This window comes from Dicentrarchus labrax, unplaced genomic scaffold (assembly GCF_905237075.1).
Source record: "Dicentrarchus labrax unplaced genomic scaffold, dlabrax2021, whole genome shotgun sequence".
NCBI lineage: Eukaryota > Metazoa > Chordata > Actinopteri > Moronidae > Dicentrarchus > Dicentrarchus labrax.
In genome coordinates, this window is record NW_026136708.1 from 9,672,593 (window position 1) to 9,688,803 (window position 16,211).

Sequence of the window (16,211 nt, forward strand, 5' to 3'; positions counted from 1 at the left end):
TCGGTGATGGGGCAGATGGGCACACATGGCCGATGTATACCACTATACAGGATGTACCTAACAAGGGTGGTTTTGTTTACCCACAATCAGCTCGACTGCGACTGGATCATACAACACCAAAGCTGAAGTTCAAGTCCAATTTACACAATCCAACTCAAGATCCACTTACTAGCTTTCTCTAGGACTTTCAACCACATCTCATGGTCCTAATCAGCCATTAGAGTTTGGTGGGTTGTCACAGAGATGTCACAACTGTCATTACATGACCTAATATGAACTGAGCCATCTCCATGACGACTGTGCAAACTCCACCCACTGATGAGATGTGGTTGAAAGCGCCTGGCAAAATTAGTCAGCGGACTTTGACTTAAGACTTTTTTTCCAATTTTGTCAAATTTTCAAATTTTACTTTTAACCTGCAAAATAAGATGTAAAGGTTCCCGATGCTTTCAGTTTCACTACTCTGTCCTTGCTACATTATATTTGTCCAAAGGGATAGAAACTAAGTAATTAAACCAAACGTGCATTGTATCATGACCTACTTCTGTCCTTCTTAATATTCGAATACAGCTGGACCGAATATCGAAAAAGATCTGCTGTTCAGTGGGAGCTCCGAACTGCAGACAGATAGACTACCACTGTAATATGCAGCCTTGGACACATCTCATCCATGATAACAGATGATGTGAAGCATTAAGACCATTATTATGTCTTTTAACGCATGAGACCATAGCAACCACCACAGCAGAAATGAGCTGTGGGGCCACTATCACAATCACTACTAATCCTTTACACTTTGTTGTTCAACGTGTGTTATACTTCCTGGTCCAAGGTCTACTGTGGGATCATTTAATTAACACATTAAAGTAGGGATATGCAACATATTTACACATTAAACCGGTCTTGAAAATGTATTTTAACACACACACACACACACACACACTTCTTCTCAAGACAAGGCCCTTCAGACCTTCCTCACAGCAGATTTTTGACATGAAATTTTAGGGTAAACATGTGTTTTCCCAATAGGTTAAACTCAGGTCAAACAGTGGGGTTGGCCATTGACAGTATATATGATTTTGGCTCTGCTACACTAAATGGAACAGGACCTTTATTAAGCATTGCTAACACCCGTGTTTACCCTATTTCATGTCAAAATGGCTGCTGTGAAACAGGTCTGTAATGCCAAACAAATTGGCAGGGCCCTGCAGGGGGGAACCCCGTACTAAGTGCACACTTTGCCCGTTTGGTACCCCAGCTCTTGGCCACCAAAGTTGCCCCACTCATACTGACACTGTGATATTTCACCTGTGCTCGCGCCAGGGCTGCACTCCGCCACTAGGCTTCCCATCGGCCTATCACTGCGCTCCTAGACGCTGACGACGAGACCCGGAAGCACCGAGCTGCCTGCTTTGTTTTGTTTTGGTAGTAGGAGTTGGATAAGAGGTGGACAGGCAGAGGTCCGTGCGGGAGAGAACCGCTCACTAAATGGGGAGAGCCGCATCGGGGATGGAAGATGACGGACCGATAGCTGACGCCTGTACAATGCCGACTTTTATCAGCAGTTACGACGACGGGAAGGTGAAATTGTCCCGCAACCTGCCGACAGAAACTTCCTTCACGGACAGCAAAGTTGAGCGGTCGGTCAGAGATTTGAGCCGCCGTGTCACCCGATCCAACTCCCGGTCATCCCTGGACGGAGGTGAGAGGGAGCCGGAGGAGAGGAGCAGCGAGGAGGAGAAGGATGCGAAGGGCAACAACAACAACAACTGCAACGGCGGCGGCGGAGGAGGAGGAGGAGGTGGAGGAGGAGAGAGGAGGAGGGCGAGTGCTGTTGAGATTTTGAGGAGGAATTTCGGGGTCTCAAAATCTCCCTCTCTTCGTCTAAATACAAACAGTCGGATGCAGTGCGGCGCCGAGCATGAACCCCGCGAAGGAACCGTTAATAGCGACGTTACAAACGGTTATGGGAGTGAATGTGGCGACTGCTCAAAGTCGGACCGTGAAACGGGCGACGCGGGGAGCGAAAACGAGCCGACCTTGAGCGACTTGACGACTTCGGACGTACAAGGAGTTGAATCTGTAACCATTACAGGTCAGTGCCGCCACACAGGTGACACTTTAAACGAGTCCTTTAACACTAAAGAACACGTCTACTGCACGGTGTACTGCATCGCTAACGACAGTCACCGGAAAGACGTTGAAATCACTGACGATGAAACGGTCACGTCTGACGCGCCAAACATGGAATTGGAGACAGGACGGGAGGCGGGTTCGAGTCCCGAACCGGCACCGTACACACTGGAGGACCTGGTGGATCCTTTCGGGGATATGGTGGCCCACCGGCTGTCCATTACACAGGCCGGTGCAGAGACAACGATGCAGAGTTGCCGGGTGTGCCTGGAAGGGAAATCCATCGCACCCCTGCCCTGCTGCAGGAAGGCCGTGTGTGATGAGTGTCTGAAACTCTACGTCAGCTCCCAGGTTGGTAGGAGGGGAGGGAGGGGAGGTTGTACAGTGCAGCAGGGTTGAGCCTGTCCCAGAACCAGGCCCTGCTGGGTTAGTCAGCAGCTGGTACTTGTCCTTGAGCAGCAGCCGCACACACAATCCTCTCTATCACACTTCCCTAATGTGTTATGTTTTTCTACCCCAAGGCAGGGGCATGGCTGGGAATTCTGGGAACCTTTTAAATAAAAATAAAAAACCCTGCAGGAGCTGGCACTGGGCAATCTTGACGCCACGTGTTTTGATCAAGGCTCTAAATTCATAAGAACAAAGTTTCATGAGCTAAAATGTCAGAGGCCAGTATCTGCAGGTCTCCGCATCTTGTGATAACAACAGTTTTCCTGTGCATCTGGGGCACTGACACATTCTGCGCAAAAATTGGGATCCGAGCAGGGATGGTTTTCACAAAAGCTTACTTTGTGCGCTGTTGGGTTTATCCAGCAGATTATTTCCTTCTCCCGGGGCTCACCTATTTAAGGGAGATTTCACCCCCAGATACGCTACATGTATTCTGTTGTGCATTATTAATCCAGTTACAATCCAACAAAGCACAAGCACATCCACTCGGCTCATTGTGTTTCACTTCCCAAAAAGCCTTGTGCTCATGCCAGAAAATATGTCAGAGCATCCCGGCAGTGTGTTTTAGGTGCACACGGTGAGAGCAGCACATCAGCAAAGTAATTTTAAAGTAAGTCAGCCAAAATAGGTCACAATAAGGACACAACATATCTTGTGGCTGAAAAGCATTCTGGGCTGATTTACTGGGGAGTTCATTGAGAGCTCCTGATCATCGATTCTGGTGGCGATTTTCACTGATAAATGAAGGAAATGAATAATAGATGGTTGAAACATTTACTTCCATTAATTCGGTGTAGCGGCCATGAAAATAGGGAGTCATCATTGAAAGGCAGATGGGCAGTCGGATCCTCTCTAACAGACCTAAAGTGTCTCAGGATGGATTTGTTTTTGTTATGAACTGGTGCCAGAGCAGTTACGATCTTCGCTCCTTGCTACCGTTAACATAATCTTCTTTTCTCTCTTCAGATAAAACAGTTTTTATCAGGCATGCAGACTACTTTTTAATCTGCAATCATCTTGCTTTGATAACAAGGCATGAATAATCATACAACACAGAGATAAGCAGACTCTGTGATCAGCACGCTCAGAACGCGATAAGGGTCATGTAAACTATCCTGTGTAGGTGGAATTTATTTCCATTAATGTACTGCAAACTTGTTTTAGCACACATGCTTGGTGTTAACCCTCAGATAGAGCAAGCTTTATTTCAAATAGATCAGAGTATGTGGTCCTAGAGGGGACGCAGCAGGAGACTGTTTGATGCTAACCATGTTGTTGTGCCAGGCATTAAACCAGCCGCTTGTCATTTACCAGCCCCCTCAAATAAGGCAACAATTCTAATTAAGGATATAGTGCTTATCAGTTTAGCTTGTTTGATTACAATCTGTGTGTTAAGATGTGTTTAGAGTCACTGGGAAAAAAGAGCTTCTTTACGTAGCCTTACAGTCATCTCAAGCAGCCCTTCCTTAACTCCACCCGTCATAATCCAAATATGGTCTTATGAATTGTAAATGGATGTTATTTAACAGCATTAATTATATAAAAGTGGATATTGTTACAATCCATTTTTCATACAGCTGAAATGTCACACTGTGTGCATTTGTACTGCCTCCACCCGGCGTGGCAGAGGCTGGATGTTTCAACCATTCATCCATTACTTTAGCTAACTATTTCAACTGTTTGTGCTACCAATTTAACTGCCCCTCTACAAGATAACAATTCCAACCATTTATCCATTACCTTAAGCTAATAGTAGCTGGAAAGCACTGCTTTAAGAGTTACAACACCACACTTTGCACAAACCTTAGACATGCCAAAGTATATTGTCATCGCACACTGACACTAAGTAGTACTAGTTGCAGTTCTGACTGAGCCCGCGGCCATCCCTGTCCTGTGGCGGCCACATGCCCGCTGTAAGCTCATCTGTTTTACTGTTTTTATCATGCACAGTATATGGATTTATGTCGGCTTATGTTTCATCTTATGACAATGAAACTGCAGAACAAAGTCTCCCCACATTTTAAACACACCACGCACAATGAAGTGTCTGTGAGAGACAAACAGTGGCAGCAGTTCCAACCTGTCCAACCAGTCTGGCAGTGGTCATCACAGCTTTAGTGTTGTGGCAACAATGCTAACACATCAACCTTCTTGCCTGCAGAAGATACATTTTCATAATCATGTAATAGGCTTTTATTCTGTGTGTTTGTGTGTGCACGTGCTGTAGGGGATGTATGGTGTGACACCATCGCAGGATGATGCTATTGTTCTTTGCTTTCTGTCTGCTGTCATTTCACACACTCCCTAGCAGACACTCACACACACTCACACACACACTGACAAAATGCCTTATCATGTGTCAGTACAGCAGGTCTTGCTGGCTTTGATGGTCTGAAAGCAGAGGCAGAAAGAGAGAGAGTGAGACAGAAAGAACATTTCAAATGAGGAAGAGAAAGAGAGAAGGAACTAGAGAAGAACAGATGCCCTGGGAGGAAATAAAAACAAAGAAGAGAGGTAGATAGTGAAAAGGAAAAAAGAGAATAAAAGTTTACCTTAACGATGGAACTCAGCGTCTCTGTAAGCTTCTCTATGACACTGACTGTACTCTGGGTCAGATGAGATGAGATCTGAACACACATTTGTATTGTTTTGGTTTTTATTGAACCCAGGTGTGAAAATGTGTTTTTTTTTCTCACAAAGTGGAGTAAGAATGTGAAATAGTGCCCCCCAAAGTGAGAGCATCTCTTCTTTAGTAATAAAATGTCAGGCCCTGAAGACAGCGAATCCTACACGGTCCACTCAGTATGACTGACCGCAGAGAACTGGACTAACTAATGGCAGTCTGTGTGTGCTTTGATACATATTAACTTCCACTCTCTCCACTGCCTCCTTCAGCCTTGCTTTCATCTACCATTTACTCCCTGTACTTTTGAGTAAATTATTAACCATTTCCCAGCAGTGGTGTGAATATGTTCCACATTTAGATTTGGTACTGATAGACCACCACAATAACAAAGAAACCCACCGTAGACAGATCTAAAGTGTGCACACAATGTGGGGCAGGTGATGCATTAGTTATCATGCTTTTTTCATGTCCCTCGTGGTGTTAACAGTTGAGTACATTTTATTGTAATGAAAATCAGATTTTCCTGCAGTGATAAGTAGCCATGACATGAATATAAAACTTGAATGTCACGATAACCCTGGCCAAAATAATTGCAATTTGAGACGATAATCATCAAAATATACTTAAAATGACTCTAACACATACTGGAGTCACTTTACCTAACCTACATTTAATTAAGAAACAAATGTTTTTATTGCATCACCAATGGGACACTCATCTCCCCATCGTTCTTTAGTTAAGAAGTATTTCCACACATCCGGTTGAGCCGTCATCTATGGTGACAGACTTTTGGAATGACTGGAAAGATGCAAGTGACAATTAGAAAATAAACCAGGAAATCAATATAGGACTGTTTATCAGCGAGCTAGACAGCTTTTTCAAGTCAAGCCATGAGAGGATATTCACGATTATCCCGATTATCTGATTTCGGCCCATCCCTCGTAATAAGTGATGTTTTTGTCTGTGGTGTTTCCCAGGTGAGAGTGGCCAAATCTTACATCAGCTGTCCGATCCCAGAGTGCAGTGGCTACCTGGAGGAGGGGGTGGTCATTTCCCATTTAGCCAATGAAGATGTGGCAAAATACCGTTACTTTTTGGAGCTGAGTCAGCTGGACTCGAGCACCAAACCCTGCCCCCAGTGCAGTCAGTTCACCTCTCTGAAGGAGCACAACCCCAACCGCTCCGAGCAGAAATACAAGGTAAGATGACAACAAAAGGAACATAAGGAAAGTGCTCTGCTGCGATATTCAGTGAAGTGCATGAATGAAATCTAATTCCACATACTGAGACATACTTGTAAAAGTAACATAAGCATGTGTCTGCTGTCCTCTGCCCCTACTGTAGATCCAGTGTAGCAATTGCCAGTTTGTGTGGTGCTTTAAATGCCACGCTCCCTGGCATAATGGGCTCAAATGTCGCGACTACAGGAGAGGAGACAAGCTGCTACGAACCTGGGCTAGTGTCATAGAGCACGGACAAAGAAATGCACAGAAATGCCCACAGTGCAAGGTAAGGACCGGGGATGGTGGAGGACACAAGCTATTATGGTGCTGTGTTTTTGCTGTAGATTAGAACAACATGGGCAGAGCAATGCATGAACGTGGGTGTGTGTCAGCGTAAATGGAAAGGTGGTTGACTGATGGAAGGTGGAATCTGTGTAGATGAAAAGATCGATGAAGGTTAAAAAGCATGAGAGCAAGGACGGATGATGGATGTAGAGCTGTAGAGAACTGGATGGAGGCACAGCTTTAAAGTGCACGTGGAACAGCAGAACAGAGATGCAGAGACAGCGAACATATTGGAAGAAATAATGATGTCTGCTGCACAAAACCACATTTGGAAGACTCATTTCACAGTCATAAAACGAGCCTGGTCTAAGTTAGTCTACACAATATCTAATTTGACTGTCAGAAGATGACTAAAGCAAGACAGAGATTAAGCTAATTACTAGTTTATGGGAGCTGTTTGCTCACAGCAGCAAACACTTTCCATCTGTGCTCATCACACTGATGCGCCACGACTCTGAATTTCTGCTCTGGAAGCAGAAGAGAGGATCCTGTTTGACTGTGAAGCCAACAAATTGGTGTCATGCTGTGTTTAGCTGGAAAAGAGGCTGAGAGCAGCTGAACTTAATGCCCAGTTTATAGTAAGACTGCTCACTGCTACAGCAGCCAAAAAGCAAAGATCTGTTAAGTGTTCTTCTGCATGCATATTGCAGTGCACTTCAATAGATGCTGCTCATAGTTTTCTGTTTGAAAATAAGAGTAAACTGTTTTAGTGTTGTGTTTATTGCTTCTAAGACTGGGGAGTTGTACCCATTTCACAATAAACTGAGCTGAAAAGACTCATTATAGTATTATCTTGAGTCTGGAAGGAGAACATAATGAGGCATTAAAATTGTGTCCCAAGCTAAAAGAATCAACAACATTTGTAATAAAGCATGTAACATTTTATCAGAATAATAATGTATAGTCTGTAGCTGAAAGCAAACTTCATCTTGCTTTTGCCTCTTGTTTCTACTTCTGTCCGTCTGTAGATCCATATCCAGCGTACAGAGGGATGTGACCATATGACTTGTACGCAGTGTAACACTAACTTCTGTTACCGCTGTGGAGAACGTTACCGACACCTACGGTTAGAACCTTTTACTTTCTCCTCTCTGACTGCTTTTTCCACCTCTTTCTGCGTGATGATCTGATTTCATCTTAAACTTCCTGTTGTCAGGTTCTTTGGGGACCATACATCCAACCTCAGCGTGTTTGGATGCAAGTATCGCTATCTACCAGATAAACCTCATCTGAGACGGCTAATTAGAGGGTCGGTCTGTGGTAAGTTGCTGTGTGCCCATTTTGGTCCAGACTGAAATAGCTCAACAATGGATGGGTTCCTGTAAAATGTATTCATGCTGCCCAGAGGATGAATCCATCTGACTTTAATGATCCTATGAGTTTCCTCTTGCACCACTATCAGGTCAAAATGACTTAAAATACAAATTCCTGCAAAGCTAATGACATTTCCATCAATGTCAGCTGTACTTTGTGTTTATTTCTAATTAGAAAATGTTAGCATGCTCCAACGCTAACTAAGATGGTGAATGTGGTAAACATTATACCTACTAAACATTGTAGCATGCAGGGGGCAGCTTCATACATGGGCTGCAAAAGAAGAATGGAGAAATGAGCCAACTTCTCACTTGGTTTATTCGCTCAGTAAATAGTTTTCTAATAAGTTTATGGTATCAATCACTCATTTGAAGTCTTCTTCCATACAGCATGATGTTCATTTAGTAAATTATGGTCACATTTAGAGTAACATAGACGATAAAGCAGGGTATGGTTTAGGCCGTGGCTACCTTGTGACCAGTCACTAAGTGAGTCTGTCCAGCTCAACGTGCAAAACTCAGATCAAACTGTCAAACTAGGCAGTGCTGATCAAAAACGAAGCAAGATTCTGTTACTGCGTTGCCTATTTGTCACCTAAAATCATTTCAGAAACATATTTTAGCGTAGGTAAGAGTTGAAACTAAGCGCAGCCAATGAGAACAGCTCACCTAGCAGTACGTGACCTTCGCTGGCCCAGAAAAAAACAACATGGTGATGCCACAGTGCTGAACACGAGGCTTCAGAACAGTACTCCACGAACCAGTGGGTGACTCCACCATAGGTTCACATTTGGTTTTACATTAACGCAGCTGCATATTCAGACTTTGAAGCTACCCAGTATAACAGCCACTGTGCCTTCAGTTAGTAGGCACTGATTTACCAATGCTTTATTCGGCATAAACTATTTCTGGTGTACCCGCATTTCCTCAGCCAGCTTTATTTTGTGTTATTCTGCTTTAGTAAGTGAGTTCCTATGTTGCTCAGAATGCCTGTGACCCAAAATAAATCAGCGCTCCCACGTTGCACTCAGCTGTGGATTATAATTGTAGATTTGAGAGAGCACTGGTGATAAAAATAGCTTTGAAATAGTTTTTACTCATCATGCACTGGATAAAGCCTTAAAATGTTGCTACATTGCCTAATGGCCTGTTGAGAGCAAACAGCCACGTCTCATCTGTGACAGACATGAATTTATGTTTTGACAGCAACGACAACTGAGGAGGGCTTTATAATGAAAGTGTGTAAGCATCACATTTCATATAATATGAGTTATAATTATCCAGTCACAGTTGTCAAACATATGCACTTTCAAGCCTTCAGGAAGTTGAGCTCCTCTGGTAGATTTGTTTGATCTCCATGACAGCTACAGCTAGTTAAATCAGCAAGGGGCCTGTTGGACTGGGAGCTAATTTGTCCCTTAACAAGAACTGTTTACCCATTACAGCACTCATCGCTGTCTTCATGTCGTGGACTGTTAGCAGCACAGATTTAGCATGTGATAGGGACATTTTACTGTGGATGCAGTTTTTGGAGTTTTCAGTTCAGTATTCAGTCCTCCACAGTCAACCTGATGCACTTTTGGCCAAACAGCTTAAATATTCTGCAGGGATGTATTAAAACTGTAACTGTAACAAAATAACACATTCATTTTCTATTCCATCCGACGTGTATTCATTATGAATGATTATTATTCTGCTCCTCTCTCTTTCTCTGTTTTTCCCCCTGCAGCCACTAAGGTGCTGATAGCTCCAGTGGTCATTTTGCTGGTCGTGGTTCTTGGAGCTCTCGCACTGGTGATAGGTAACATAATTATACGCATGAACACACATGCACATTAGTCAAGGTGAAGCTCCAGAGAGAGCAGTAAACAGATAGCCGCTAAATGGTTTGACTCTATTATAGATATTTTCTTCCACACAGCAATGCAGATGCACTGAATATGCAAAAACAAACACATAATCATACCACAAACACGCCTGTGTATTTGCATGCATGGCATTCTCCGTTATATGAATGAACATGTTCTCATGTAAAGGAGAAGTAAACCGTTGAACATGCAGATTATCAAGCTCACTGTCCTTGGCTTTTACTTCCTGAAGCTACATTTACTAGTAATATCATCCAGCTGCACTCTGTGTGCACTCTGTCAGACAGTATTGGGAACTATCGAGGCCGCAGCTGAACTGTAATTAGTGTTAATCTCTTCCCCGTGTCTGTACGTCTGACAGATGATCCGCTGCCGTCTAACATGCCGTAATGGCAGATTCATATTTATTTTTGTCGTTATTAGAATCAGTGATGTGCTGCTGTCTCTCTCCAATTCTCTCTTTTTCTGCTCAATTAATTTCACATAGACCAAATCTGTTTGCAGTGGGCCTTAAGATGAAACAATCAAATCAAATCCACATAGAAAAAACTCATCAGAGCTAGTAATAGTTTATTAAATTATCATTAGTGTCATTAGAAACAGTGATAATTTGCTCTAATCCATCTTCCTCCACTTTGTGCCACTTTATCTCCACAACCACCTTCTCTGTCTGCAGGTTTGGTAGTTTTCCCGGTCTACTATGTGTGTAAGAGGAGGAAGAAGCAGCGCACGCAGGGCTCTGGACGATGGATCTGAAACCTGCCCTGCACTTCATCTAGACCACGCACACACAGCTTGAAAGACGACGCCCACATCTCCTCAGGGACGAACACGCCAGCCTGAGTCATCACAAAAGTCTGAGAGGAACATCGCAAAATTAACCGTGGTAATTAGGGAAGTACATAAACCAATAGAGTGATGCCTGGATAATACACACATCACCATGTCGAGAATATTTGTATCTCACGGGACCACTGCTGCAAAAGGAATGAAAAAAAAAAAAAAACGCAAATTTAAGTTGACTTCTGGAGGGACCACTGTTATGTAAAGTGTTTGAATCCCTTAAATCTCAACTAGATTTCGCAGCTGTTTTAAGCAGAGAAACTTACTTGCCAGCCGACTCTTGTCCTGTGACACATTGCAGGAAGTTTCAGCAGTGTATATTTGCAGCTTTTCACTCCTCAGTCACACATTTAACGCCCACTATCTTTCAGGAGAACAAACACAGGTAATAGACAGATGCAGTTTTGTTTACACCTGCAGTTGTGAGAATGTGTTAATTGGAGCCTGTTAGTCGGATATGATGACAGACTGTTGTGGAGGGAAGGTTTTGAATGTTTGACAGTGTTGGATGCCGGAAATTATGAACACTGATTGCTGGAAAGAGCGTGAAGAGGACAGGAGGAGCTCACAGATTAATAACAGAGAAATGTGAGGAGGTAATATCTTCCTTATTGAACTTTTGTAAAAGCTTCTTCAGTCCTTCAGACCTTTTGTGCTGCAGTTGGCAAGAGAAAAAGTGCAAGATGGAAGAGGAATTTGGAACAAGCCATGATGGAAAAATGAGTTCTCACAGATGCAACAAAGCTGGACATTACATTTGTTCATCTTCCTCTGCTGGAAACTCAGTTTTCATTGGATATTGTAAATCCCCCTAGGGATTTGAGTGTTTGACAAGCACAAACTGTTCAACATAATGTGAGAGGACTAAACTTGGAGGGATGGAATGAACTATTCTTGGCTAACCTGTTAAACCTTTACTCTGCCTGATGAAGTTTTTGCTAGAAAGTTTGAAAGTCGTCCCAAGAGTGACACCTAGTTTTAAAGGCCACACCCAACATAGCTTCAAAAAGGGGTCCTGCAGACACACATTCAGTCCACTGACCCCTCAATGAAATAGTGAAAAGCCGAATTTTAGCTCCATTGATTTTTGTGGCGGTTTTAAGTCGATTCATCTTTCTAGGTGTCCCTGTCTTCCCTGCTTTCCTTTGGTCCCTCCTCTCTGCTGGCCCGGCTGGATGGGTGGTGGCTCACACACCCTCCCCACCTGGCAGATCGTCTCTGCTGTGCCCACATACTGTATGCCAGTATCTGCATCATCAAAAAAAAGAGAAAAAGAAAAAAGAAAGCTGCTGTGCGGCAAATTGTGCCAAAACAAATCGCTGAATGTGGCAGGACAGACTCTGTCCCTTTGTTAGATTTTTTTGTTAGTTGTTAGGGGGCTGCCTGTTGCAGAGGTTTGGGTGGTGATGCTGCTAGTGTGTAGTGGAGTCTGCGGAAAGAAGTGGACTGTCAGATTACATAAGTTGTAGGAAGTGAACTTCCCAGAAGAAAGGACTGAACATACTATTGCAAATGGTAGATAAACAAAAGTATTTAAGAGTTTAGTTTTCGTTTTCATGTAGTCTGGGTGATGGTTTGCTCAAGAGCTAAACTGGGTGTTTTTAAAGAAATGAGTTCATCGTGTTGCTGTGCACTGAATATGCGGAAGATTAAATATGGTTGTTAATATTGGGGTAATCAGGTTTTCAAGGGTTTTAAGAATCGAGAATTTGGTTTTGTGTCTGAGTTTTGCAGTGATGAGAGGATGCCCGTCTGCTTCGGAGTTTGGAAAGTGACATAGCGGTTTTTAACGTTGCATACACCCTCTTAGCTCATTCACACTGGCACATACTGCAAGAAAGCACACGCATGGAGCGCTGCCAGGAAACAGGAGATTTGCAAGAGCTTTAAAGGTCGTCACCTGGCAGCAGCCAGCTTGCTGTCCTTCAGTTATCCCTCTATCCTCTCCTCCCCGCTGTGATTCCTTAGTTTTTAAAATGGGCGCACATCCACTGGTGCTTTTTCAGCCACAAAAAAATCATCCCACAAACTTGATGCTTTTGAGCCTCTGATATGTGAAAATAACACAGCTACCTGTGGTGCACGCTGCGGTCAAGTACAAATGGTTTCCACATCAGTCCCTGATTTTCTTTTATGTGTGTGTCTTTTTATCTCACCACTTTATGGAGCGATCTGTTTTTTGTTTTGTTTTTATCATATTATGAACACGTTTTAATGGAGAGACTCAAGGAAAAAAGACAAGAAGGAGCACAATATATCTGCACATAATGCTACAATGAGAAAAGAGATGATGAAATGAGGAAAAGTTGAGGTGAAATAAACACTCAGTTAAGATAATAAGTGGTAACCAGTGGATTACATCCTGAGTGTTACTGCACACTTCAGCACTCAAACCTGGACTTAAGACATGAAGGAAAAGCTGGGGGTTGATGTTCATGCATGTTGGACCTTTTGCGGTGCATTGCCATGAGCTTGGCTTTTGTCCCAGGGATCTGAAACATTTTCTACATCTGGGAGTTAATAAATACCAACTGTTCCTAAAAGGGCACAGAAAACATATTGTTACACACTGCTTTCAGAAGGTCCTGACTCTGGGTTTGAATACACTCTCAGGGAGTTTGTTTTCTGTTCACTGTACCAGAGCCCTCCATCCACAGTACCCCAGCTGTGCCACAGAAACTTCTCATCAGCACCGTCGAAAGTCTAAATGCTTCCTGATGCTTTCGCCCAGAGCTGCTTACCGACCATATCTAATTCCAGAAAGTAAAAACACTGTAGTGTCAAAAGAGATCCAAACATCTCAGCGATTCAAACACTGTCTGTGCTTCCCAGCCTGACTCAGCTGTGCTGTAAATGCTGCGTGGGGGTCAGGGGTCGAATCTGGGACTCAAAAGTGGAACAAGAAAATATGTATCAGTAATACAGCACTGGGAAAACTAAATGTGTAAGTTACGCGCCAAAAAAAACCTATCTACTTAATAATTGTTCATCATATGCATACATGTTTTATCTAACTGCTCAGCTAGTACTACACTGACATGTTCAAATGCTGAATTTTATTATTTGTTTGAATGACATAAGGACTGACATGTACTTAATTTGTCTGTAGCACAGGAATCAGAGTGAAATAAGTTGAATTAACCTGCGGCTGTTTTACATTTTATACAATATTGATGGCATTTTATCAAAATTGTTGCACAGTTTACCACCGCTGAAACCATTAGTCCATTGATTAGCTCATTGCCAGAAAATTAATAAATGGCATCTGTAATAATTGACTAAATCATTTACATCATTCAGCAAGTAAGCAGCTTCTCAGGAGCATGGGTTACAGTCTGATTTATTTGGCAGTTTTGCTGTCAGAGTAATTGCAGTTCTGAATTTGTTCTACCTGGTCGGCGACAGAACAAATGTAAATGTTTTCTAATAGGATGGTCTTTGTCCTGGTCAGCCCCTCATGTCTAATATCTGTGCAAGTGTGTTTATTCAGAATTCTGCTGATTCAATGTTAAGATGTTAAGATGCCATGTGGAAATGCCATCATTGCTTTGTTTTGTTGTATTGTTATATTTCTGACTTGATCACTGACATTTATCCAAACACTAAGCAACTATTTGGGTAAAGCTTAACATGCAAAAAAAAAAAAGTTGCTCCATATCAATTCATTCAGTGACATGAGAGTTATTTGGCCAATGATTTTCCGTTGCTGGGGTGTATCGGCTGGCTGATACCCCCCGGCCTTTTTTTATTTGTGTTTAAATCCCAGTGATATCGGCATAAATATGCAATAGTGCCTTCACACCCATTATAGATCAGGGTTTGCCAATCTGTGGTTTCGGGGGCCCCTGCGTGACTCCAAAGAACATAAATGGGGGTAAAATCTATCACAACCTCACCAAGTGATGCGTTATGTGTTAGAACAGCTAAATCCAATCATAATATATTATATATGGTGTTACTATGGGGCTCCTAATGTAAAAGAAACCACAGATGAATATATCTATGGATCTGTTACCCCAGCACACAGGGCAATGTGCAGTGCAATCAGGCCTTCAAGTGACAATGTTTTTCTGATAAAACTGTGATTTGAATAGCTAAAGATTGAACCAAACCTCTAAAATACACAATACGGGGTTTCAGCTATGTCCCAAATAATCTTGTACTTTTGCACAAGTTAAACTGTCACTTTATTTTGGCTCATACCCACCTCACCTCTTTGGACTTTGTAGATTAAAACGAGGAAGCAGCAGTACAGTTCCAGCATTGGGTGAGCACCATGAGGCCGGTGTGGATTAACACGCTCAGTGAAGGAAGTGATTATACCAAAAAAGAATGTGTCATTTTCAGCAAAGCAAATGTCTAGTTAGAGATGATACGTCATAGGTTAGTTTCAACTCAGGAGGCCTGTGGATATTTGTTTTGTAGTAAATAGTGTATTATCAGTAACATCAGGAGTTTCCACCTAGTTACATGCAAACGACAACATTTTATGTCTGTTATGTCTGTACACTTTGTTTTCAGGGATATTTCTAGTCAAAGAAATGTCTTTAGCTTGATTACAGTGCTCCTTGTTTGCACCAAGAACAGAATCTTCCTCCTGTTAAAAATGTCTGCTGAAATTATTATTGCTCACTTGTCTGGGTACAAACTTTGTTTTCACCTGAGGATCTGTTGAAGAATAAACTAAACTGGGTCAAATGCCAAAACATCCTGGTTTGATTGATTTATTCGGTATTAATATATTATACCAGGCTATTAACCCTCTTCATGTTGACAGGTTTGTTCTCCTGTGTGTTTTTCTCTCTGATTTATTTTAGGTTTTTGAGTCACTGACAGTCTGTTTCACAGCCTGTATGAATGTCTGTCTGTTACATCAACATCAACCTGTCTTTCTTTCTGCGACCACAGTTGTGACTACCGTTTTATGTCAGCAGGGGTCATAAGTGCTCTGCAGGAGGGACATCTCTATAACCTTCATTTTTAAATTGAACAATGCAAATGCAGTGCATTAAGGGCATAGTCAGTGACAAAGGTAATGTTACCACATTAGTTAATATGACTTGGACTTTGGTTATGTAACAATTTATAACAATAAGTCATTAATAAAGTACAATAATTTTTTACACATATTTAATGGATTTATTAAATATAATTGAATTAGGTTATTTCTGTTATTATTTAATTAATAACAATAATATAGTATTTGTAATAGTTTATTTTGTTCATGTTAAGGATTACATAAAATACTAGAAGAAAATACATTGTATAAGAGGTTTAAAGGGAAATATTTTATGCATACAACAGAAGTGGAACGTACATTTTTTTATTTGTTAAGTACTGTACTTAGGTACAATTTTGAGGTAATACTTGAGTATTTGTCTGCTACTTTATACCTCAACTCCACTACATT

The 16,211-nt window shown here is 42.2% G+C and overlaps 1 protein-coding gene across 1 annotated transcript; it reads left to right on the top strand.

Annotated features, from left to right (window-relative positions):
- Nucleotides 1-1,386: 1,386 nt before the first annotated feature.
- Nucleotides 1,387-15,507, top strand: rnf217 (ring finger protein 217). Its single transcript, XM_051408586.1, has 7 exons — nucleotides 1,387-2,484; nucleotides 6,187-6,408; nucleotides 6,554-6,718; nucleotides 7,746-7,843; nucleotides 7,934-8,037; nucleotides 9,820-9,891; nucleotides 10,635-15,507. The coding sequence occupies exons 1-7, from the start codon at nucleotides 1,489-1,491 to the stop codon at nucleotides 10,712-10,714; spliced, it is 1,737 nt and encodes a 578-aa protein (XP_051264546.1). The 5' UTR covers nucleotides 1,387-1,488; the 3' UTR covers nucleotides 10,715-15,507.
- The last annotated feature ends 704 nt before the right edge of the window (nucleotides 15,508-16,211 follow it).

Coding starts and splice junctions, on each gene's coding strand:
- rnf217 (XM_051408586.1), top strand. CDS start 1,489: ATGGGGAGAGCCGCATCGGGGATGGAAGATGACGGACCGATAGCTGAC. Junction 2,485..6,186: donor AACTCTACGTCAGCTCCCAG/GTTGGTAGGAGG, acceptor GGTGTTTCCCAG/GTGAGAGTGGCCAAATCTTA. Junction 6,719..7,745: donor AGAAATGCCCACAGTGCAAG/GTAAGGACCGGG, acceptor GTCCGTCTGTAG/ATCCATATCCAGCGTACAGA.